Source organism: Phoca vitulina, unplaced genomic scaffold, assembly GCF_004348235.1.
Source record: "Phoca vitulina isolate PV1807 unplaced genomic scaffold, GSC_HSeal_1.0 scaffold3, whole genome shotgun sequence".
Classification (NCBI taxonomy): domain Eukaryota; kingdom Metazoa; phylum Chordata; class Mammalia; order Carnivora; family Phocidae; genus Phoca; species Phoca vitulina.
The window spans coordinates 15,222,286-15,248,266 of NW_022589706.1; the positions used below are offsets into that span (position 1 = coordinate 15,222,286).

The 25,981-nt window shown below is 46.9% G+C and overlaps 1 protein-coding gene across 1 annotated transcript in view; it reads right to left on the reverse strand.

Moving 5' to 3' along the window:
* The window catches only part of LGI2 (leucine rich repeat LGI family member 2), a 31,920-nt gene extending 17,202 nt beyond the window's left edge, over positions 1-14,718 (reverse strand). The window contains exons 1-6 of the mRNA XM_032400113.1: positions 14,510-14,718; positions 12,560-12,631; positions 10,280-10,351; positions 8,219-8,290; positions 2,942-3,013; positions 2,085-2,254 (exon numbers count right to left, since the gene is read on the reverse strand). Coding sequence (XP_032256004.1) covers positions 2,085-2,254; positions 2,942-3,013; positions 8,219-8,290; positions 10,280-10,351; positions 12,560-12,631; positions 14,510-14,718 — 667 coding nt within the window. The remainder of the gene's footprint in view (positions 1-2,084; positions 2,255-2,941; positions 3,014-8,218; positions 8,291-10,279; positions 10,352-12,559; positions 12,632-14,509) is intronic.
* Positions 14,719-25,981: the final 11,263 nt, after the last annotated feature.

A 25,981-nucleotide genomic window follows, 5' to 3' on the forward strand; every position in this document is an offset into this window, starting at 1 on the left:
CAGAGAATGTACTTCTTCCCAAAAATGTAGTGAGGATGCCGTCCTCACTAGTCCCCGGGCTCTTAGATGGGGCTTTCTATCTGCCTTCCATCCTCACGCATTTCCCTCCCAGCCTTTAATAAAGCACCAAAGGATGAGGCTTGATATGAGCGGAAGACAGGCACCAAAAAAACTCAGAATTTATTGACTTCATTCTTACAAGGCAGGGACTGTATCTGGGGGTGGGCCCCGCTTGGGTACGCCATTTATTCTTGATGGAGGAAACCATGAGCAAAAGCTAATTTGTTCGTGAGTCTTAAAGGGAGAAAACAGTAGCAAAGATAGAATCATCACCTGCCTATTACCAGGGAGTAGTGCTGACTATCTAAATTTTAGTAGGAAGGTTTCTAACAAAGACAAATATATATAAGAGAGGGAGGATGCCCTAAAATGTTAGGGGGCTCATGCTGCCCCATGGGTTCTGGGTTTAGGACAGGTTTCCAGAGCTGGCTACCTTGGTTCCAAGCCCCTTTTACCCTTGTGACAATTCTGAGAGCCCAGATCATTTTCATAACCATCCCCAGGTTGCAAAAATCAGAAATCCTGTTTTCTCATATAAATTATTCCCTGTTCCCAGGCCCTGGATAACCCATGTCATGTCTCCCAGAGACTGGCAAAATTTTCAGCCACTCTGGCCAGGTGTGAAGAGAACAATGAAAAAGCGGCTCACTTCACCTGGGGTTTAGATAGAGAACTCTCCAGAAAAACTGGAGCGGAGACAGAAAGGAGCCCCGGGGAGCTGTGGTTTGGCATTTCACACCAAATGGCCTTGAATGCCACCTTTTGGTGCAGATGTGATTGACTCTGAGCTCTGATTTACTGCGCTCCTCCGTGATATAATAAATAACCTGCTCGTGGTCTCTGCTGGCCAAAGGGTACCTGCCAATTACACAGCTGAGTAAGGCCCTTTTCAAACTGGAAGACATGGGCAGCCACGAATCTGTGGCTTTTCTCCCAGCAGAGAGAGAACTTGCCAAGTCCCTTACTTATGAAGATACCTAGAAATAGTTTTTACTTTGTGGGTTCTTGTTTGTTTATTTGTTTGGAGGGCAGCAGGACTGGCCTAAATCTCACAGTTGGTTCTTGGAGGGTTTTTTGTTTTTTTGTTTTGTTTTTTTTTGTTTTCCTTTTGAGTTTCTGTCACTGTTTTCTGAGTTCTCATGCCTGCTATTCCCCCTGACATGACTTGAGGCTTTGTAGGTATCAGCTCTCAGCCGAAACGGTTATTTTTATGAGTTTCGTAAGCAGGTTTCATACTGGGGATTGATCTGCTTTCCTTTAAAAGCTGGCCTTAGAAGCCGGAGGAACTCACCGAGGCCTCTCAGACGGAGACACGCCCCTGCTCCCCACGAGACGCGACAGGGGAAGCAGTTAGTATTTTAATTTTGTCTTATAACCTGTAAAATGTATAAATGGAAACCTTGAGGCAGGCCATGGAAAAATGCAAAATCAAAGTTTCTGTACATTTTTCCTCAATAGGAGTTTTTTGTTTTGTTTTTTTTTTAGATAGCTAGTTGTTCCCTTCTGTTTCTATTTTGCCATTGGTTATAATTCACCAAGTTATCTCTTTGTACATAGAACTACAAAAGGAATTTACGGATGTTAAAGGCTGGTATTTATTAGCTGAATATTCAGTAAACTTCACATTATTCAATCAGGAGAGGAGTGACCAGAGCGGATCATCCCGAGAGCAGGAATGCGGGCCTCTCTGCACTGACCTTCCATGAAACCTGACCCGTAAATGGGCTTATGCCCAACTCATCAGTTTATACTTTGGCCCTTTAAAAAAAAAAAAGTCAGAGAGATTGGAATTGTGTAAAAAATCAAAATTAAGGCAAAGGGCAGTTAACAAAAATCCTTCCAAACTGCTGAGATATTTTCCTGACCGCATCAATTCATTTCTTTTAGAACGCTTAAACGTTGCCTAAAATAATCTGGACAGAACGCCTTTACACCCGCTTTTCTCCATTCCCTGTGGATGACCTAAAAGAAAAACAAACCGATTATCCTCCGTAACAGTCTTCAGTGATAGAGGTTCTGAATACCTGTGGTGGTACATTCGTAGTCGAAGCTGGGCACATCATTTAGCTTCTTTTCCTGGTATTCTGGTGGACCGACACAGAGGACATCGGAGACAGTGGAATTGGTCATCTTCAACCACAAATACAACCACTTGGCTTTGCAGTCACATTCGAATTTATTGCCCCTTAAATCGCTAAGAAACAAAATGAAACACAAACTCATCGACGGAGAAACAGACAGGCCTGAAATGTTTCAGCAGTCATATGGAAATCCAGCAGGATTTAACATCCTCATATACTTATATGAAATTTTAAAAATTTGTATTTAATACATCCTATTTCTTGTACTTATCATGATTTTAACTAGAGCCTGCAGAGAGCTCACAGAGTTAACCTATCACCATGTCTCCAAACTCTCCTGAAACTGTCACCACGCCATGCTGGAGATGGGGAAGGGGGGACGGGGTCGACATTAGAACACCACCCCCCCAAGATGCAGGTTCTCACAAACAAAATCAGGACATTCTAAGAAGATCGCTTTTGCGAACACGATCGAAACTTTAAGATCTTGTTGATCAATGTCCAGTGAGAAGTGACGAACACTAGAAGATAAAACAGAGGGATCCGCTACCTTGAGAAAGGAAACCTCACACCAGCAAGCCTACCTTACCATTGGCCTAATGCTACTAAGTGTATTCCAACATGGCAAGATCTAACTAATACAATATAAACTGTATGTATGCTGTTTCCCACCATGCACTCTTGTCACCGATTCCTAACTACAGCATAAAAGAAATGCAGTGATGGGGAGAGGGGGCTTAAAGACATGATTAACTGGGGCACAATGACAAGCACACATAAACTTAATTTTCCTTACTTACAGTTCAATCAGAGAGTCTAAATCACTGAAGACATCCCTTGGGAGTGCTTTTATGTGGTTATTGGCCAAAGAACTAGAACAAGAAAGTCATATTTTAATGTGGTTATTATCCTCATGCCCTGTCACTCCAAAGTCCCGGAAACAAAGCTAATGATTTAAAACAGAGCTCTAACCCTCTTCAGCACAACCTGGTTCAATTTCTGGCTTTGCGCATGGATACTGAGACAAAGAAATGAGATTTGTTGTACAAAGACAGCATTACAGATGCTGGAGTACAATGTAAGTTTTTTTGCTTTGTTTTTTAAAGAAGCATTTATTAAGCTCTTTATTTATATACATTTCTTAAACTTTGGATGGCATCTTATGTTTCTCAGAATAAAAGCCAAATCCCTTTGATGGCATACAAGACTCTCCATTGTCAAGTTACCCCCACTCCCACTTACCGATGGACTGAACCTCTGACTACTCAGAACACCCACACTGGGCCCCTTGCTACTGCTCAAACGGGCAAGGCACGCTCCCACCCCGAGGCCTCCGAACTTGTGATTCGTCTGCCTGAACGGTCTTCCTCCAGCTACCCACACAGCTCATTCTAGCACACAGTTCGCTCTCCTTTAGGTCTGTCCTCAACGATCACCCCTTCCCTGACCTCTACCATCTCCCTTCCCTGTTCTGTTGATCCTCACTGCACGACTGTCCCTTGGCATACTACCTACTTTAATTACCTCTTCGGTTATTGGCTGTGTATTCTCCCTATACATAAGCAACATGGGGACAGAGATTTTGGGTTAGTCCACATCTGAATCCCCAGCATCTAAACAGTGCCTGGCACCTAACAGGAACTCACTAAGTCTCTGTTGAGTGAATGAAGGAAGCACTTAAGTGAGAAAGATAAAAGAAAAGGTGTATAGTCTTGTCCAAGAAGTTCCCTCACAGCCCATCTAAGTGAATTCTATGACTTGTGACTCTAAGAAAGGATTCAGTAAATACTCTTTCACATAAAGATGCTCAGCTCTAGCCCCATGATAATATAAAAATTGCAAAGAACTACAATGTTTAGAGAACAACTGATTGTGATCAATTGCATCTTCTCACTAACGAAGGTTGACCAGAAAACATTTTGCATTTTTGCTCTCAGTGTTGAAGATCTTTCCAAAATGTCCTAGTCTGCTCTCCCTCTCCAGGAAGAATGAATATCGTCAACTCTTTTTCTGATGATTCAGGATCATGCAGTGCCCTGTCATCATCCTGCTGAAGATGAATGTCCGCGGTGCTGGGCGGCTGACGTAGAAAGATGCTGGGTGTTGAAAGATGCTCATCAAGTCTGTGCTTCCCGCCCTGGGCATCATGCTCTAACGGGAGTCAGCCAAGAAACTGATGTCTACTTTTGTTTTCTTTTGTATGGGGGAATACAAACAGCAAGACGCATAAATCATAAACACGCAGACGAGTCAGCACCAACCTCTTTAAAATATATGCATGAAATTAGCCTTCCGTAGCCTCATAGTGATCCACTGCAGAAAGGGGAATTAAAGAAATGGGCATTCCTCCCTCCTTAGCATCAGCTCGCAGAGAAAACTTTGAGCCCATTTTAGCCCAAACATACTTGCTGCAAGATACCAAGAGACTATGGGGAGACCTAATCATTTCAGAATTATGTGCCTTCCCACCTAGGTAACCACAAATGGATTAAAATACAATTTCATCTATTATTTTATCTTTCTTTCCTAAATGATTTATTGGTACATTTTTAAAGATGTTGGAAAATAGGCTGACTATGGAATCAGACAGAACATGCCCTAGAAGTAGCTTTCTGAAATTAAAAAAAAAATGTTTGTTTTGCTTTTTTGTTGGTTGAGGGTCATTTTTTCTGGAAAGTCCAAACAACTTTTTTAGCTAATTAAGGGTTAATTATTTAGCTAAACATTTTTAGTTAATTGAAACGTATGGTACTGAAGTGACAAGAATAGATGGAATGGTCAAAGCTAAAAAAAAGCAGTATGTTTAGCAACCTTTCCAAGTGTTCAATTTGGATTTCAGAAAGCCAAATTATTTAGATGGACTATCCACTCCACTCACGCTAAGTGCATAACATCTCACTTTCCACTTCATTTTGTCTACAAATTTATGGCACTTACTTCATTTCTAAAACTACTTAACAGCAACCTGTCCCTTGGGCTTTATAGGACTGCTGGAAAACAAATGTCCTAGATTTTAGTTACAGATTGGGACTGCTTCTTCAATGCTTTGAAACCTGATCTATGCTTCTTGAGAACAAGAATGTGAGCCCGTAGGTGTTGGAAAAAGTCATAAAAGATAAAAACCAGATCCTTAAACAAGCAAAGTCCAGATAGTGACTTCTTGGTCCCTTTGCTTAGAAGTTTACAGAAACTGGGATGAAGTGGGGAGGACTGGTTCATTCTTTAAACAATGCATTAAATGCTTTAATTACTACCTACATCTCCAACCTAAGGAGTCAATTTTGAAAGTCACTTGATTTGCCCAGAAGCAGAGTATGTAAGGAAAATCCAACTCAGTAAGGAACTGATTGATCAACCAGGTAATCAGAAAGAATGTCGTGCTGGCTTTCAGTCCTAGACGCCTGGGGGAAGAGCAGAGCTAATGAACCATCCGCCTGGGCCCTGCCCTCAGGGAGCTTTCAATGCAGTGGGGGGGGGGGATAAAACTGACATCATGAAACAGTACCAACCAGTATGGCCACTGCCACGGTCAAGTGTTGGGTGTGTGGAACCAGAGTAAGGGCTCTGGGAAGGGCAGAGGGGAGATCAAGAATGGCTCCAGGAGGGGAGACAGAACTTAATCTGGACTTGGAAGGAAAAGCAGATTATAGGAGGTGGAAGGTAGAAGAAACAACATTCCGGTCAAGGGAAGGATGTGAGGAAAAGCCCAGTTATAAGATGAGTCAGGTGTGCACGGGGGTCCACGGAGAGAGCAGTGCTCTGCAGACATTTCAGGAAATGAGGACGGAGAAGTGGGGAGAGGCGGGTTCTATACGCTTGACTATAGAATGGCAAATTACTGCATCGGGCGAGTACTCTGGACCTGGGCGCCTTGGTGGCTCGGTTGGTTAAGCATCTGACTCTTGATTTCAGCTCAGGTCATGATCTCAGGGTCATGAGATCGAGCCCTGGGTCGAGTTCTGCGCTGGGTGTGGAGCCTGCTTGACTCCTCTCTCCCTCTCCCTCTATTCCTCCCCCCGCCACTGCATGTTCTCTCTCTAAAAAAAAAAAAGAAGTACCCAAAGGACTCTTGCTTTCTACATGTCACACAGAATAGGAGGTGCCTTTTAACACATATGCACGCATTATATACACATGTGGTTGTGTGCACGAATAACAAGCATGCACACACAGTTCTGTACACACACACTATATACACATACCTACCCATGCATAGAAGTCCATGCGTCCCTGAGCAAACCTGTGCAAAGATATGCAAACACGCATGCACAATACCGGCGTGGTCACACCTGTGTTCAGGCCAACGACCCATAGCCAATTGGTCAAATGAAAATTGACATCTGGGCTAACTCAGTCAGTCACATGGGCTTTGCTTAGGTTCATGATCTGCCCAGAGCTTTTGCTCAAAAACAAAGCCCCTCATTCCTGACTTCTGGGAACCAGATCTGTCTGGCCACAGCTGTTCCTCTCCAGACACCCACAGCTGTCTTCTTAGCAGACCCTGTCTGGCCGCTCGCACTGCCAAGGGTCCTCGGCAGTCCATAGAGAAAATGGAGACTTCTTCATGAGTGGACGGAGGCAATGATATTGCTGTTGATGATGATGATGGTAGCAACGCCAACCATACCTTGAGCCCTTGAGCGTTTACCAAGGGTAATGGGCTGGATGCTTTGCAAGCAAGCATTAACCCATCATGTGCAACAATCCTATGGGGTCAGTGTAATCACCCACACCTTCAGGATAAGGAAACTCTGGCTCAGAAAGGCCAAGCAATGTTAATAAATGACGGCTTTGAGATTTGAACCCAAGTCTACATGACTCCAAATCCATTATCTTAACCTTTACAGGAACATGGGGATTTGGTATCTGGGTTCAATCTGAAAAAACAAAAGAAAACAACAACAAAACAAGACTTTTCCAGAAAGGAAGGAAAACCTGGAGCAATAATGGCAACAAGAGGCTGACACTCTCTGGTATTGATGGTGCCGATCCAGATGTTTGGACCTCCCTCCCACGCTCCTCCCTCATCTTCTTATTCTAGGAGCTTTATTTAACTCAGGCAGGGCTTCTGCTTGGTAGGCTTCCAGAACCAAGTGCTCCCTGAGCCTGTGGACGGACACCTTTGGCTGTATCAGGACTTGATGTAAATGATTATCTCCTTACATGTGTATCAGTCAAGGCTGAACCTGCCGAACGTTCTATCACCCCTGCCCAAAACCCCCACTCAACATCCTCCTATTCTCCCAATTTTCCTTTTATCACCAAGATGAGACATGTTATCTTACTCAATCACAAAATACCTATCATGCACATGGGACCTGGCCCTGGCTAATAAATTGCTCCTACCAAGACAATGACTATTTTTACATTTTCATAAATACCGCCACAATGTTTTCCGGCTTCCTAAGTTTGCCAAGTGTGTGTACTTGCTTCATTCTGATATGCCAATTCAAATCAATTTGTTTAATTTTTTTTTCCTCCAGAAAGCTATTAAAGAAGCCAGAGAGCTTAGCTTAAGCTGCAGATTAATCCAACATAAAAGAAAAAGCTATTTGCATTCAAATTAGAGCAACCACAAAAATGTCTCTATTCCACTTCTTCCTAATTTTGATCCTGCACTCAACATTCTTCAATGAGTCAGGGAAGCCTCAGTTCCCAAATCTGTAAAATGGAGACTCACTAAATATCGTGAAAGATAAAGAAGAGAAGGCTCACGAAGCACGCAGGTATGTGCCCCGCACACAGCAGGTGTGGGTGGATGGAGGTCTCCTTCCCGCCTCCTCCATAACCCCCCCGCCCACCCCTCACGGCTCAGCGGGCTCCTCACCGCACATACAGTCACATGGTCCACAACAGCCCATCAGGTTGATGGAAAAGATCATAAAGCCAAGTGCATGGGTAATGACACTAGGCTGGTGTCCGATCAACAGCACAGAAACCTTTGGGGCAACCTGGAAATTAGTTTCCTTGAGAGAATGTTAACGATATGTACAGTGCAGCCAAGAAAGCGCAAGGCACCAGGAAGTGGATTTTATGCCACCCATTAAAGGACCCGCAACATTTTTCACAGGACTTACAGGTGAGTCAGGTCACGGAGACCACGAAATGCATTTCTTGAAATGGTTTCTATTTTGTTCCCTTCAATGAACCTAAAGAGAAAAGCAGTAGCATTCAACGGAATTTTCTTGACTTAGTATCTCTAAAAAGTGATATTCAAAACAAAATCTGAAAACATGCATGAATTTAAAACATTCATCTCTGAGGGTTAGGTAGCTGCACGGGAGCTGGGTTTGTGTGCAAGAATGCGTGCACACAAATGTATGTTCTGCGCTCCTTCCAAAAGCAGCATGGAAGGCTTCACATTCGGAGCTGGCAACATGGGTAAAAACATCTTGGGGGGAAAAGAAAAAAAAAAGAAAGCCCTATACAAAAGCAAGAAATTCTTAAAACTCTGCAAGACTGGAATGCTTCCAGACATCTTCCCCACTCCAACCTTCTTATATTTCACAGTGCCTGGCTATTAATACTTTCATTAATATCGTTGTCTCTTGAGGGGAGCTCATTGTTTTACATCTCTGCCTTCAAGTTTTTGCCGAGGGAGAATTCCATTAAGCTTGGCTTCTGGCAAACTTGACTTCAGCATGTCCTACACAGTCTAATCTCTGAACAAATGGGTAACAAGGCAGGATTCTCTCAAGATCTCTAAGCCACTAGAAAATAGGAAATATAATGAAGTTGAGCATGGGCCAAACCTCTTGCTCTGTGCTAAAATGGCTTAGGGCTTGCACACAGGACCTTGCAGTAATAACTCTGACCATGCTTTAAAGTCTTTATGGGAAATACATGAAGCGAATGCACTCCAACTATTCCCTAGGACCACAGGGAACTAAATTTTAGTTTATGGCATCCCATGACATCAAATGTAAGAGGGTCTTTGATGAGATAGTCCAAGGGAGAGGCTTTGCAACACGATGCCATTCATTAGTGAAATAGTTCTTGATTCTTGTACTGACATCTTTTTGATGTGTTTTTTTTTTAAATCAGGGGTCTATTCAGTAATAGAATTCAGTATAGACTGATAAGCGAACTTCCCCTCAATAACCTTGGCAGTAAGATGAACTGCTCACAAGAGAAAACCGATAGCTTTACATTCACTACCGCCATCAGCTGTTCGTGTGCTTTGATAGAACCTGGTTAGGCTTAGCTTCCGTCATACCCTGCTTTCCATATTACGTATACTATCAGGGCTGTTAGGAAAGTATACATATTATGTGTACTCTGGAGGAAGAATTCCTTCAGAGACCTCTTTCCTAAGGACATAAAATCAGCAGAGTTTTTTTTAGACCCAGGATGTGTTTAGAATTCAAACATCTACCTGTTAACCTCAGATAAGAAAGCAGAGACGAGGCTTTAAAAATCCCTCTGAATGCTAAGTAAGGAAATCCCAACTGATAGCAGGATTAATATTATTACAAAATTACAAAAGACAAGGATGAAAGCTTTTAAGGGGGAAACGGACATGGAGGGGGCAGGGAGGGGCAAATCAGAAAAGAAATCAGGAAACGAAATCAGAACACGGGCAAAGCTCATTGCTACGGGAAGAAAACTGGACACCTGAAAAGGAAAAAAAGCCCTCTTCTTATAGAGAAGAAAAAAATAAAATTAGACTCTCAGCAGCAGCCCACAGGAGATACTGCAAACGGGATCTAGGAGAGCCAAATTAAAAACATGAAGGTGTATCCCCATATACGGAGACTTTACTTAAAAATAAGTAACACTCAGAATCCTTCAGCTTTATTTTGGCTCATCAGCAAATCCATGCCTAGTTATGAGAGGTAAAAATATCCAACGCAATCTCCAGTTGTGCTTACTACATGCCAAATTAAATGTCAGCAGAGAATGAATGAATATCTTGCCTTCTTTGTTTGCTTTCACCCGCTTTGTCTCCAACCTCCTCCTGTCCCAGCATGTTTATACACAAGTAAACTATAAAAGGTCAGTGCTGAAAAGAGAATGGGGTTTTCTCCATTTTCTCCACCCCTAAGCTCTCTGAGAGATGCTGTTCCTGCTTGGAAAGCAAGACAGCGATTCTATGGACATGCCAAATGCTCAGAAAAGAGACAAAGCACAGAACTTACAGGTATTCAAGATGGAAAAGTCCAGCAAAAGCATCATCCCGGATGATGGTAAATGAGTTAGAATTCAGCAATCTGAAAGTAGAGGATGGATTTCAGTGCAGAGATGGACACCTTGAGTAACATAGCGAAACTCTTTCGGTTTCTTTCGCTATGTTCTGATCCATGGCAAACATGGGCTCTTCTCAGCCTAAGACTGGCTCATTAGGTGCACAGCCCAACTCACAGATGCGATGGACGGTGGCAAGTGGATTCTTTTGGCTAGATTTTCCGGTCACCCCCACTGCTCTACCCTTTCTCCCCGGTAGGTCTCAGTAAATAAGACTTGATAGCTGTATCTCAAAACCTTCTAACGCTCAGCACAACTAAACAGCCAGTGAATGCTTTAACATGCACAAGCAGTCCTGGAATCAGAGATCTAAAAGGACCTAATCCGACTCTATTTTAAGGGGGAAATTTGTGCCCAGAGAGGTTAAGTGACTTGACCAAGGTCACACAGCTGAGACCTAAATAAATAAATAAATAAATAATCTTTTCTTCTCTATTATACATTTCCATGAGAAATAATAAAAAAGTTTAAGAAATCTTCAGAAGACTCTTTATCAGCACATAGGTTTCTATTAGTCACCACTTAAGTCTATTTGGTGAGATACCTAAAATTGCATTTCTAGCATATGGAAAGTATATTTTAATAGAACTAAAATTTCCAAGAAATTACAGATTTTAAAATGTTAAGTACAATGTTATGAGTAGGTCCATAACATTTCAAGAACAAAAATATCAACATTAAGTTTATTTAGGATGAGAAGTGACCTCCTAAAGGCTATTTCCTCCTATTTTTCTGTAGTACATTGCTTATTTTTAATCTCATCTCAAATTTAAGAAACAGAACAAACAGAATGAGCTATGTACTCATGACTTCGCCTATCACTGACTTGCTTTTGAAAACTGCTTTTTGGACATTTCTTTTCATCAGCAAACAATAACTGAACTGGGATACCAGGCATAACATGAGTACTCGCCAAGAGTGGCTAGATGCAGAGCAGTTATGAGTGTGGGTTAGAATTCTGGTGGGGGGGGGGGCCTGGGTGGCTCAGTTGTTAAGCATCTGCCTTCAGCTCAGGTCATGATCCCAGGGTCCTGGGATCGAGCCCTGCATCGGGCTCCCTGCTCCACAGGGAGCCTGCTTCTCCCTCTCCCAAACCCCCTGCTTGTATTCCCTCTCTCGCTATCTCTCTCTGTCAAATAAATAAATAAAATCTTAAAAAAAAAAAAGAATTCTGGCTTGGGGGTGGGCGTGGGGAAGGGAGGGCGCCTGGGTGGCTCAGTTGGTTGAGTGGTTGAGCGTCTGACACTTGATTTCCTTGATTTTTTTCAGCTCAGGTCATGATCTCAGGGTCCTGAGGTGGAGCCCTGTGAGGGGCTCCATGCTTAGCGGGGAATCTGCTTGAGATTCTCTCTTTCCCTCTCTGTCTCCCTCTACCCCTCCCCCAATTCACACTCTCTCTCTCAAGTAAATAAATGAATCTTTAAAAAAAAAAAAGAATTGTGGCTGGGATTTTGGACAAGTTACTTAACTTCTCTGAGTCTTAATTTTCTTGTCCGTCAAAGGGGGAAATAAAAATACTCTCCTTGTAGGGATGATTAAATAAAATTTTCCATATAAACGTATAGTATGCTGCCCAATCGTTTACATGGTCAGTCAACTAAAAATACTTCTACTTCCAGAGACACATAAAGAGTTTAAAATGTAGGTTTTCTTTTTAAGATTCTATTTATCTATTTGACAGAGAGACACAGCCAGAGAGAGAACACAAGCAGGGGGAGTGGGAGAGGGAGAAGCAGGCTTCCCGCGGAGCAGGGAGCCCGATGCGGGGCTCAATCCCAGGACTCCGGGATCATGACCTGAGCTGAAGGCAGACGCTTAATGACTGAGCCACCCAGGCGCCCCACAATGTAGGTTTTCTTTTAAAGTTAGGTGTCTGGGAAACACTTCATTTAGGTGAAATTCAGGCCATCATTCAGTGTAATCACGTCCCTCAGTTGCCAAATACAGGTGTTGGGATCTATGATAAAGTCTTTGAGGAAAACGTGTGTCAAAAGAAGGAGGGGACACTGAGCAAAGAGCCTGAGACTCAGATAGGTGGGGACACCACAGGACAGTTAACACCGAGAGTTTATTGGGGTATTTAAGGAAGGACTGACACCAAAGAGGCAGAGATGGCTTCTCCCAGGACTGCACCTTCAGGATCCCCATTTTCAGAGAGAACTTCCCATACTCACAGCAGCTGCAGGGAAGGCAGATGGGAAAACATTCGGTCCTTGATTTCCGAAAATGTTCCATTTACCAGGCTCCTATGGGCAAAAGAGAAGCAAAACAAGGCCTAGGATTTTGGGGTTTTGTTTTATTTTTCTAGAAGTGATTGTAGGCTGGGCAACCAGTCTTATCCTCCACCTGTGTTTCGAACTCCTCCACGCAGGATGAGGCTTAAAATAGTCAACCAGGGGCTTCTCAGGGGTAGAAATGAGAAGAGTCAAGCCATTTCCCAATGAGCTGGATCAATATGAAAACTAGTCTGAATAATAGAGCTCCTTCCACAGACATTATCTCAGCAAGTTTAAATCAATCTCCTCACTTCCTTTTCTTAACTACAGGAGGCCCTGGCTGAAAATGGATAGTTGCTTCACCTCTGCCCGTGATTCTGTTTGTGTGGACACAGCATTAATGTCCGCAGGGGAAACTCCGGGGTAGGATTAAGCATTCCCCTTGGGAGCACATCTCTGAAAGACACTCAGAGCACTTCTGATTAAATGCACTGTGAAAGCCTTGGGGGAAAACTCAAGAGACACCTGAACCTGAATGTCCGGTGGGAGACAATGCCATCTGCCAGATATAATGGTCAATACAGGGGCAAGCTGCTCGACTATTTTTGCCACCGGGTCCCCTATCCTTTCTGGCCACAGCAGGACCGCCACACATTAGTTCAAAATTATTTCAGTTAACAGGCAGATCAATTAAGCAGCTGCTGTTCTAAAGGATTTAACAAGGGGAATTCCAGTTTCTGGAATCCTCCATGTCACACGACCTAGCAACATCAGTAATCAAAAAGGCCCCCCGTTCCTGCCAGCCAGGTCATCCTGAGTTTCTGTAATGCCAATGGGAACCCCTTCACCCCTGGACCTTGCCAGGGGTGGGAAGCAGGGGCGTGTCGTACAAGGGACCTGAGCAACTTTGCCCCTGGGATTCCCTGCCTCTGTGACTGAGTGGGCATCACCCCAGCACTCTGGCCTGGAAGGAGGAAGTGCTTTCAGCCAGAAACATTTCCCAGCAGTAAAGATATGGCCCCGTAGCCCCTTCCACTGCCATTAGGAGAGCCGGTTGTGGGGGAGAGTGGCTGTGTGAGGGCGGGTTGAAAGCATCTCTCAGCAGGTGAAGAAATAAGGTGGAACCCTTCCTGTCAATTCCTCCAGCGCTGAAAAAGCAGCCAGCATAATGTGTGGTGGGGAGAGGGGCAAGAAGTCAGGCTGCCTTCCAGCACTTGGCCACTGGCCTGGGTGCCCCTCATGCCCCAAAGCTCTGCCAAGCCCTGTGCTCCCCTCTTCCAGGCCTCAGGAGGTGGCCCCCCACTTCCAGAGGCTGCATGCCTTTACTCGGGTTCTTCCCAACCTGCAGTGTGGACGGGTCGGCAGGAGGACACGGTGTAAACCACCGCCCCAGACGCGAGGTGGGCCGGTGAGGCCTCATCCCTCCCCTGTTGACGCTCACTCCAGTCACGCTCCCCTACCCGACCACCTCTCCCCTCACAGCCCTCCTCTTAAACTTTAATGCACCCCCAGAATCACCTGGGACGCCAAATGCAGACTCCAAGGCTCCACTCCTGAGACCCTGCTTCATTCAACGCGGGCCCGGGAATCTGCATTGGCACGAGCTCCCTCACCCCCCCACCCCCCACCCCCGCCAGGTGGGTCTGAGGCAGGTGGCCCGCAGGCCACACTTTAAGCAACACTGCCACGGGGACTTGTCTGGGTTCCCAGGCTCTGGGGCTCGGGTTCCCTCCACCGTCCCCAGGGCCCGAGACTCCACCCACGTCCCACAGCGGGCCCCCAACCAAACGCCAAAAAGAGGCTGGGAAGTGGGGTCAGGGTCGCGCGGTCCCAGCGCCAGAGGCAACTCCCCGGCGGCGGCGGCGGGCGCGGGGTGGGGCGGGCACCGGAGGGGTCCCACTCACTCACAGGGAGCTGATGTCGCCCGGCACGATCCTGGGCACCCAGGAGGAGCCCACGCAGATGATGGACTCCTTGGTACAGCTGCAAGTGGCGGGGCAGCGCGCCAGCCGCCTCACCTGCGCGCCCGGCGGGATCAGGCACGCGGCGCTGAGCAACAGCAGCAGCCGCCCCAGCGCCCCGCCGCCGCCGCCGCCACCGCCCCGCCGCAGCGCCATGCCGGGTCCCCGCCGCCCGCTCCCCGCCCGGGCGCCCGCCGCCGCCGCAGACGCGGGCGCCGCTCGCTGCTCCGCCGCGGCCGCTGCTGGCGAGGACTAGGGCGCCGCGGGTGTGGGAGGCCGAGCCGCAGCCGAGCAGCATGCTGCCCGCCACCCCCACTCGCGCCCCCCCCACCCGAGCCCGGGCTGCTGGGCGGCCGCCGCCGCTGCGCCCGCCGCACTCGCGCCCGCCTGACATCAGCACTCGCGCCCGCCGCCCGCTCTGGCCAATGACTAATGCGGCCCGGGTGCCCGCCCCCCCCGCCGCGCGCCCCGCCCGGGCCCTCCCGACCCTCCCGGGAGCCGCGGGGCCCCGGGAAAAAGTTGGGTGACCTTGGGGGGAGGGGCGGCCCTGGACGGAGACACCCCCCCTCCCCGGGGGCCCGGCTGAGCGGCGGGGGGCTCAGATCCCCGCAGTCCCTCCTAGGGCTCCAAAGGATTTGGGGGAGGCACTGGGCTCCTTTCATCTGGGACAAAGTGTGAGGCCAAAAAAAAAAAAAAAAGTAGGAACCGGAGGAACTGCCTTGATTGCTGGGTGCTTTGAAGAGTACAGAATTTTGAGCAGCCTTTATTAATTTTCAAGAAAGGAAATGAAGTGAATGTGGCCACTGATTTCGGCGGGGTCTGGCGCGCGTTCCCGCAGCCCCCCCCCGGGAGTGGGGGGTGACTGAAGCCAGCCACCTTTCCCTGCTGAAGGAACGCAGGACCGAAGAGGGGCTCCAGCAGTGCTCGCCCCTGCCCGCTGCTCTGCGGCCGGCCTACGGTCTTGCTACGGAGCTACGGAGCCTCCGAAAGTTTTCCCTGGCTCAGCGGGCTCAGGGGCAGTGCCCCACCCCAGTGAAAGGACAGACATCCGCGGAGATTGAGGGCCCCACACGTCCGAGGCGCCGTACATTTCGTCTTCTGCTAACTTTTGGAGGCAGGTCCCGTTCATCTCCCCACTTCACTGATGAGGAAACCGAGGCACAGTAGCTGGCTGGAGGTGGAGGAGTAAGTGGCTGGGCAGAGATGGGGATCAGAGCAGGATGGGGACTGGGACCCTACGGAGCCCCTCTTCCACTCAGCACGTTTGAGACACTGAGCTTGAATCTTACCACAAGGTGGTGTGAACTGGGGAAAGCAGAGAAAATGGCCAGAGCAGAACCAAAATAATGGCAAAGAGCCCAAACTGCTCAGGGTAGGGAATCAAGGGCACCATCCGGGCTACTAACCAAGGAAAATCATTTTGTCTGTTAAGATATACCCGGAGGGGCGCCTGGCTGGCTCAATGGGTTGAGCGTGGGACTCTTCGTTTTGACTCAGGTCCTGATCTCAGGGTCCTGAGATCAGCCCTGCGTCCAGCTCAGTGCTGAGCATGGAGCCCACTTAAGATTTTCTCTCTCCCTCACCCTCTACCCCTCCCCGCTCTCTAAAATAAAATAAAATAAAATAAATAAATAAACTCTTCAAAAAAAAGAGAGAGAGAGAGAGAGATACCCAGAAAAGGCAGTACCTGCTGGAAAAGGTTACTACTATTGGAATCATCAGTCATCTATCCCTCACAAACATTTTGAGCACAAACTGGGCTGGCCACTGTGGGAGGGGACAAGGGGACAGGCCATAGGGATCCTCGGGGAGCTTGACGTCTAGCTGGGCGGACAGCCCTAAAGAAGTCACTCCACATGGTGCATGGGGGTCACGGGCTGACCAGAAGAAGTTCGGGAGCTGAGAGCGGGTTTGTTATAGGCAACTTCACGGACGGAGTTGGACGTTCATTGCAGGGCACTGTTCTTCCAGCACCGGCATCCCTGTCCATCAGTTTACATTCATCACCCATCTAATTGCCACATCTGCTCCGAGAAGGGGGTCTTCCCATTTAATAGATGGGAAAATTGAGCTCAGAGCTATTCTTCTCTTGCCCAAGGTTACACAGGACCCAGCCAGGAGGATCCTACTCCGGAGCTGGCTGCTGAGTCAGGCGCTCTCCGCTGTGTTGGCAGGCCTTGCAAGAGGCTTTACCCAGCAGGGCCCGGTGCTGGGGGCTGAGGACGCAGACTCTCGGGAGGGCAGCAGGCACGTGCACCCACATTCCATCACGGATGTGTGTCCTGCACGTCTGAAAGGCACCAGCCTTCGGAGGGATGGGCTATTGCTTTATGGAGAGGAGGGGTGAGGCTTTTCTAGCGCGGTGTCTTCCTGCTGCCCCAGAAGAAGAAATTTTGGTTCTCAGCCCTGTGGAGTGGAGTGGAGTGGAGTGGAGGGGGGGGCGGGTAGAGAAGGCAAACCCTCTGTCCCCAGAACTAGACAGGTTTGGGTTAGTATCCCAGCCTGCCATGCACTGGCTATAGCTGTGGGCAAATGATAACCTCTCTAAGCCTCGATTTCCTCACCTGGTTGTATCCGCCCCCCCCGGGAGTTAATTGTGACCAAGAATGCACAGCACCCAATGCCACACAGGAGGGACTGGGTATTTGTCCAGGGGTCTATGTGATCTTGCGGGCAGGGCAATTCCCAGCAAAACCCTGGAATTGGAGGAGAGGGATGGAGGCCAAGAGGGGCTCTAAAAGGAAATGAATTTTCCTGACTTTTGTGCCTCCATTTTAATCAAGGACAAGGACACAGTCTAGCACCGTGGTTCTCAATCAGCAGTGACACTTGGCCATGTCTGGAGACATTTTGGGTTGTCACAGTGGGGTGGCTGCTACCGGCAGCTGATGCATCGAGGCCAGAGATACTATTAAACAGCATGTACAATGCACAGCAAAGAATGATCCAGACCAATGCACAGCAAAGAATGATCCAGACCAAAATATTACTGGTACCGAGGTGGAGAGACCCTTGCCTGGTGTCCTGGAAAGATCCTTGGCATGAGGAATTCCAGAAATTCAGATTCTAGGCCCGGCTTCACTCTTTGTAAGCAAGACTTTGGTCCTATCGGTCCCATCTCCAGGCTCTATCTTTTCATCTGTAAAATGGGGGGGGGAATCAGACCTTCCTCTCTCTTTCCCCCCACCCTAAGTGAATGTGACGTATCATCATTATTATTGTCCTTACTCTCCCTAACCTGAAAAACTAGAAAGTTCCTGAGGGGAAGAGCGCAGAAGGAAGACTCAGATAGGGTAGCCGAACTGGCCGGGTTGAAATTTGTTTTAGCTCTGTTAGAGACACCAAGTGAAAGCTTGTGAATTATAAGGTGCAGTCTATAAATTAAGATATAAAAATGGACATGCAGATTACTTTGGTTTGGTTCCAGGATCTTCAGCAGTTAAAAAAAAAAACTTAATAGACAATCAGAGAGACACAATCTATTTCCAGGAAATAGCAAGAGTTTTTCAAACTGTAAAAATCCTCGTTCAGATGTACGCTTACTCCAGCTGTGTCTCCAGGACACGAGCAGGCCTTCCTGCAGGGGCTGGAACGGCAGGGGTAGGCTGCTTAAAGCACTGTTCATTCATTCCCCTTCGCATTCAACCACCTGTCAGTTCCTTCTGTCAATATTGATTGAGAGCCCCCTAGGTGCTGGGCTGGACTTAGGCGTGAAGGCAAAGAAATGTCAAGAATGCCTCCCAGGGTTTAGCGGGAGCCAGTGGGGGATGGAGGCACCGTTTCTTGAGATGAGAAAGCCAGGAAGAGCGAGTTTGGCTGGGAGAATGATATCAGCAGTTTAGTATTGGAGATGTTGACTCTGAAATGTCCAGGAGACACCCATGTGCGGCTGAGTTGGCAGCTAACTGACCGGTGGGGATAGCAAGGAAATGATGGGGGGGGGGGGTGTGGATGGGAAATCTTCATACCCTGGATGAAACATTGATTCTACCCCAGTAAGCCCTCAATGTCATGTTGGTTGGTTGAAGGAATGAATGAGTGAATGAATGACATTTTGGACATACAGACGTTCAAGAGAAAAATCTCTCTCAGGTGCGATCAGCAAGGAGCACCAGAAATCTTACAGAAGAGTGTGAATCTAAGAATATTGCAGTTTGGGGATCTATTTTTAGACCAAAAATAATCTTCAAATCCTAAGCCGAACTGTAGATCTTGTAAGAATCTCAGAGACCTCATCATGCTTCTAATCCCCCTTCCCTATTTTCGACCAAACTCCACCCCCACCCCCAGCTGGTCTTCTCCCCAGAACTGTAAGCTTTGGAAAGCCTTCCCTAATGTCAAACACTTCTGGCCTGGAGGCTTGCTGTAACAACGGAAGAAAAATTATTCATCCAAACCTCAAAAGCACTTGGTTTGAATGGCTACAAATTGGATTCCCTGGAGTAAAAATTTTTTAAAGTCTCATTCATTTTTTTTTTAATCAAAGAGTGTGCCAATCCCTCTTTGACCACCTCACCCCAATATGCCACTCTTGTGGTTGGCTGCTGGTCAAATGTGGATGCCATTTCTGCCTTCCGCCATTTCCTCTCTTCATAAACTCAGTGGGTGTTACAAGTCTGGAATTCCTTCCAAATTTGCCCCGACTGGCCTCTTGAATTCAGTCATGTTCTCAAAGGGCTGCCTATGGATATCTCATATGGGTTCCTGAATCAGCAGAAAGGCCCTCAGGACCCTGCCCATGGTTTCTGGTGACCCTTGCCACCTCTGCCCCCACACCAGTGTGGAATATTTCTCACCCAGCATCCGCTGCTCCTTCTCATGACAGTAGGTCACGACTTTGCTTTGGAGGGAATGACTCCTTCTCAACATTCAATCCATGTGACTTATTTGATCAATACTTCCATCTCCTGTTGCTCATGTCAAGACTAGAGCTTTCCAGAACATTCCATTCTCCCAGCCTCAGTGACTGGCTTAGGGTAGAACACATCATCCAGCTGGAGCAATCAGGGCTAACAAAATCCCTTGTCAGGGCTTTTGCTTGAAATGTCAAGAAGCAGTCTCGCTTTCCCACTGGCCTAGGAGTTGTGGTCACAAGCCTGAGAACCTGCATATCCTGAGAAAGACATCCACCTGGGGGAAGAGATCTCAATGGCATTGTTTGGGCATCTGATCAACCCATCCCATTCAACTTTGCAGTGATGTGGGACCATAAATTCCCTTATTTGCTTCATTAGTCAAGGTATGGGTTTTGCTCTATTGCAACCAAATGAATCTTAGTCTGTTCAGACATCAGGCCACATGCAGCCACGCTAAGATGAAACTCGGAAGCAGGTAAAACTCCATGTCGACAGCTGTGTCCCTCAATGCTCTTTGCCCTCATTCCCCAACTTTGTGATGTCCTTTTTCTTTCCCTTTTCAAGGAAAATTTTTAATTTTTGCATTGTTCGGGTTCATTTTTCTTTTTAATCAATACTGCCGAAGTTTTGTCTATTTTATTAGTTTTCTCCAGGAATCAAGTTATGCTTGTGTTGATTCTCTCTACTCTGTGTTTTCTCCCTCATTACTATATGCTCTCATCTTCATCATCTGTTTTCTTCTACTTCTTCTGAAATGTTGCACTTTTTTTTTTTTAAAGTTGACCAGTTCGAGTAACTTTATTTTACAAGTCGCTCTATTTTATAAGAGTCACTTGTAAGGCTAACTTTATGTGCTAACTTGACTGGGCCATAAAATGCCCAGATAACTGGTAAAATATTATTTCTGGGTATGTCTACCCAAAGGTGTTTCAGGAAGAGATGAGCATGTGAATTGGTTGAATGAATAAAGATCACCCTCACCAATGCGGGTGGGCTTCATCCAATCCACTGAGGGCCTGAATAAAACGAAAAGGTAGAGGAAGGGCGAATTCGGGCATTGGCTCTCCTATTTCTCAGGCTTGTGGACTAAAACAGGACTTACACCAGTGTGCCCGCATCCCTCACCCACTGCCCATCCCCCACTCCCTTCAGACAAAGCTGAATAACAGTTTTCCTGGGTCTCTGGCTTGCAGACAGCAGATCATGGGACTTCTCAGCCTCCAAAACTGCATCAGCCAATTTCTATAATAAATCTTCTCATATGTATCTTATTGGTTCTGTTTCTGTGGAGACTGCTGACTAATACATCTCTTTATTTATATTTACAAGCCAGACTTATAAACTCCATTTCTAGTTCCAAGAACGTGTGCCCATCTTTAAGTTGGGTTGAGTTGATTAGAAGTACATCTGTGAGTCACAGACAGTGGGTCTGTAAATGGAGTCTATCCCTTAAGACAAGGACAGTTTTCTGTGTAACAGTCTTCCACAATCTCAAATGTATATGTCAATATGATAATTTTATGGGAAGTCTCTTTGTTCTTCTTAACAAACAGACTTAGACAGAAATTCTACTTTAAAAGGGCATGTTACCAAATGAGTACAGATTTAACTAAAATGTTTAATAATGGGTCTGTAAATATCCTCTAAGCTCTTCTGTTATCCATAAGCAATGGTTAATTCAATGCTTTGTCCTCTCAGAGGATATATATCTTTTCCAGATTCCTGCTATGGAAGCCTGTGGCCTCTCATCTCAACTTAATTTTAATCAAGACTAAATTAAAGATATTTGGGGCTTATCATTTTTCCATTCTATAGCATCTGAGTTATTCTGTGGTCTCACGCCTCTCTGCTCAGCTGACCCCAGCCCACATCAAAATGTGTTCTGAAGGCAGTATCTGAAATGCGTCCACATTTAATCCCAGTGGCTGTTTATTCATTGGACTTTCAATCCCAGGGACCTTCGTGATTGAGCATAGCTCTCAGGCATAAGCTAAACACCAAGGGGGAAATTTCAGACAGGGTCCCTGAAATCAGAAAATAGACTAAGACTTCTCCTGCTACCTCCAGGCCTAGCTATGGGCCTCCTCTTCACCCCACCCATGTCTTTCAGGAAGAGTTGTCCTGAAGAAAAGTGTCCGGAACTTGCCTTCAGAGCCCTCCCCCTGCCGCCCTTTCCCGCACTCTTCAGAATCTGGTGCTAAGAAGCGCTGAGGCAGTGGGAAGCATCACGGAATGTGTTGTTGGAGGGCCTGGTTTGAATCCCAGCTTCACCATTTACCACCAAAGAGACCTTGTCATGTCACCTTCGAGGAGCCTTGATTTCCTCTCTGCTCAACTGACCCCAGCCCACATCAAAATGTGGCTGTTTGAAGACTGCTCCTGAAGACTGCTAATTCAGTAGGAGAGTGGGTGATCCATCACTTAAGAAAGGGAAAAGGGGTGTGTCTACTGGCCCAAATGCTGACACTCAAGAGTGGTTATTTCAGGAGGAGGGCAGTTGTAAATCCCGAGTTTGTCCTCAGCAGGCCATTTGGTTCATGTCAGACAAAGGCTTGCCCAAAAACAAAGTCCAGGGAGGGTTTCTATCTCAAGCATCCCTGTTGGGATATTTACCCTCCCTGGCAGGAGAACTGAAGTAGCTCTGAAAGGTGTCATATGAGGTCTGACGTTCACGCGGTGGTTTCAAAGTTAACAAGGCCTTTTCACCCCCATTATCTCAGCTGCAGCTTCCCGATGACCCTGCAACAGAAGACGTTTTCAGATGGAGAAACCAAGGCCTGGACAAGGTAAATGGCCTCCCCAAGATCAGGCAGCCAATGTCCATGTGTCAAAGACTGTACTGGACAGAACTGTCCTACTCCTTCACAATCCTGCTCGGGGGCATTGGGGCCAGGGTCAGGGATGAGTTGGAAATAAATGTATCAATGCTTTCCACAAGAGTCTAGAAAGCAGAAACAGTGGCATTCTTTCCTCTATCTTGCCCAGGTTATTGGAAGGCGTCTTTTTTTCCCCCCTTTTCCACTGTTGGTGGGAATATAAATTGGTACAGCTCTTACGGAAAACAGTATGGATGTTCCTCAAACACTTAAAAATAGAACTACCAGGGCGCCTGAGTGGCTCAGTCGTTATGCGTCTGCCTTCGGCTCAGGTCATGATCCCAGGGTCCTGGGATCGAGTCCCACATTGGGCTCCCTGCTCTGCGGGAAGCCTGCTTCTCCCTCTCCCACCCCCCCTGCTTGTGTTCCTGCTCTCGCTATGTCTCTCTCTGTCAAAAAAATAAATAAAATCTTTAAAAAAAAAAAATAGAACTACCATACGATCCAGCCATCCCACTAGTGGGTGCTTAGCTAAAGGAAATGAAATCGGAATCTCAAAGAGATACCTGCACACCCATGTCCACGTAATATTATTCACCATAGCCAAGATATGGAAACCACCTAAGTGTCCTTCGATGAAAGCTTTTCTCTTATGATGGACTATTGTTGAATGTTGGATAGGACCATTCTTCAAGCCTTCAAGAGGCGGGTCTAGATGATTTCTAGATGATTTACGTGACCTATAAGATGAACCTCTCCAAATATCCCCGGAAGCACTAGCTGAGGGCAAAAGAGTGACGGGCAGAAAGAAGGCCCCCTACAAAAGTTCCCTTGTTGCCAAGGAGGCCTGGCCTGTGGCCAGAATCCCCAGGAGCCGTGAGAGAGTTGCTGAAGGGTGACAAGAGCAGAGGGAGGAACAGACATGGTCACCCTTGGAGAGCAGGGCAAATCATGGAGCCTCCAGACCACAACACGGCCAGCTGGATAAAGCGCCCCCAGCCAGCCTCCACGCCCTTCCCCATCCCGCAGGTTCCCCGGGGGGTGGACACTCCAAGGCAGCACTATTTATTTTTATCTATATCTCCTCTGAGAGGAATAATAGGAGTCATCAATAATGTCTTGTTTTTGGACTCATTTGGGAAATCAGAAAATTTTCCCCCAAAATAGCGTGCTTTCTGATCGATTTTACTGTAATATTCTGGACAATGTAATTACAGCTGGATCTCCCCATAAAAACCAAAGGACTCTTACTGTCCTTCCTGGTATATGGGCAGGCCACTGGACAAGGCTTCTGAAGGCTGAAATTGGTGCGGTCGGCTCAGCTCAGGATTCTGTATTTCCTCACATGCCGTCAATGTTCATGGCTCCTGGAAAATGAGATCACTCTCCCTTCTGGCTCCTTCCAAGCTCTCTTGGGACACTGGTCTGCAGTGGCATGCTATTTGGAATCTTTGCAAAGCAGAAGCTGAGCTGGAATAGAAAGAAAATGCAAAGGCTTTTGGGGGGGGGGGGGCTTGAGGGGGATAATGCCTGTAAAAGAAAAGATGGGAAATAGGCTGGGGTAGGAGAACCATTAGACTGCGATGCAGACCCCACAGATGTCAGCCAGCCTTGGTAGGGGTTCCGAAACAGCCAGCCTTTGACAGCAGTTCCCAGAGGCAGAAATGGCCAGCCCTTGTATCACCGCCCTGCTCAGTCAAATCCAGGAGTTTCCAGAGAGAAGAGTGACCTGGCTTGCAAGCCAAGGTGGATCCCAAAGGACCTGACAGCTGGAGACCGGCAGCTAAGCACACTCCTGGCCTTTCACAAGGAGAGACCTGAGCTGTGATTCTGGAGATCTGCTAAAAATAGTAAAAGAGACATTTAGGCTCGACGGTTGACATGAACTAAGGGGGATGCGGTACAAAGCTGTTACAGAAGATCTCTAGGCCTTTCTGGATGCAAGAGAATATTAGCAGTGGTTGCTTCCTAGTTGGTAGGTACCTTCCAGTAGGTCCAGTAAATTTACTGCCTAGCAGGAGTTGATATCTGCCGCTTATTAGATTCCATTCTTTTATACATCAGCGGTTGATTCCATAAGCATCTATGGGGCACTTTCAACATCTATCTATTGAGCTACTTGAATATGGCAAAGCCTGGGTGAAGGACTAAGGCTATAAAGTTTGCTGATACTGAAGCCCTGCCCTCAAGAGCCCCTAAGTAGGGGCGCCTGGGTGGCTCAGTCAGTTAAGTGGCCAACTCTTGATTTCTGCTCAGGTCATGATCTCGGGGGTCATGAGATCGAGCCCCGTGTCGGGCTCTGCGCTCAGCACCAAGTCTGCTTGTCCCTCTCCCTCCCCCTCCGGCCCTCCCCCCAGCTCTCTCTCTCTCTCAAATAAATAAATAAATAAAATCTTTTAAAAAAAGAACTGACACTTAGGCAACAGATAAACAACGGGAGGAATGAAAGAAATCATATTACAATTGCTATTGAAAGGAATGACATTTGGGCTTGATCAGTTAACAAAAACTGAGGAATTCCAGAAAAATTGCTATCAAAGATCTTCGTGTCTTTCTGGACCCAAAGGACTATGAGCAGTGATTTCTTCTTATACATTCACCGCTGAACAGGATTTAGTAGCACAGAGAGCCATAAATGCACAGAAGAGGGAGTGATTTCTCCTAACTCGAAAGGCTTCCCAGGACCAGCTTCCCGGGGCTGCGATTGCCGGAGCTGGGCCATGACGAATGGGTAGGATCTGGACAGATAAAAAGAGAGGGACGTCCTGCCTGGAGGGAATAGAATGAGCAAAGCCATTGATACATAACAACAGCAAGAATAACGGCTAGCACTTTTCTAATGCCTGTTTGTACCAGGCACTTTATATAAGTTAGTCTAACTTAAGACTCGATGCATCTCCACCACGGAGGTATTAGGATCCCCAACATACAGGGGGAGAGTCTGAGGCTCAGAGAGCTTAAGTAATTTGCCTAAAGTTGCAGAGGCAGTGGTGGATTCAGGATTCAGAGTGGATCATCTGACTTGAAAGCCCATCCCCACTCCTACGCTGTCCCTAGCGTGGCTGAACTTGAGACACTGCTGGCCATGGAAGGCACCCTACAGAATGAGGAGGAAGAAGGAGGAGGGTCTGGGGGAGAAGAACAGAGGGTCTAGCACTGGAACATCCGGGTGGACATGCACAGGGGCCAGGTGGAAATTTGCTTCGAAATGCAGAGAAGACAGTGGGGTCAGGGAGAGGTCTGGAAGAGACGGGGAAGAGATCACTGCTGTGTAAGGAGGTGGACACCTGGGGGTTTGCCATGGAGAACAATGGGTCTGCTTGGAAAAATAGTATGAGCATGAGACTCCAAAAGTTGGTTAAATGCCTTGTGGGAGGAGAGGAGCAGAATATGTTTTGCTGGGGGTTAAAGTGGGCCAGAGAAATAAGGGGAGAGAAGGAAAGATGGAGACTGAGAGATGAGGAAGGTCCTGCTAGCTAGGAGCCCTTCCTCACAACTCCCTGATCTTTGGAATAACAACCCAAAACACACAAGCTTCAGGAGGAGTGATTTTTTTTTTTTTTTGGTGAAAGCCAACAGAAGAAGCTTTCATGTCACCCACACTGGGTGACACAAAGACTCTGTGATCAGAGCAGAGACCCAAGGCAGAGGGACCTTGGCAACCCAAGCCCTGGGAACTTGCGGCAATCATGGGCAGAGCCGCCTTTCACAGGCTAGAGGTTCAAGTCAAATGTACCAAAGTCTCCA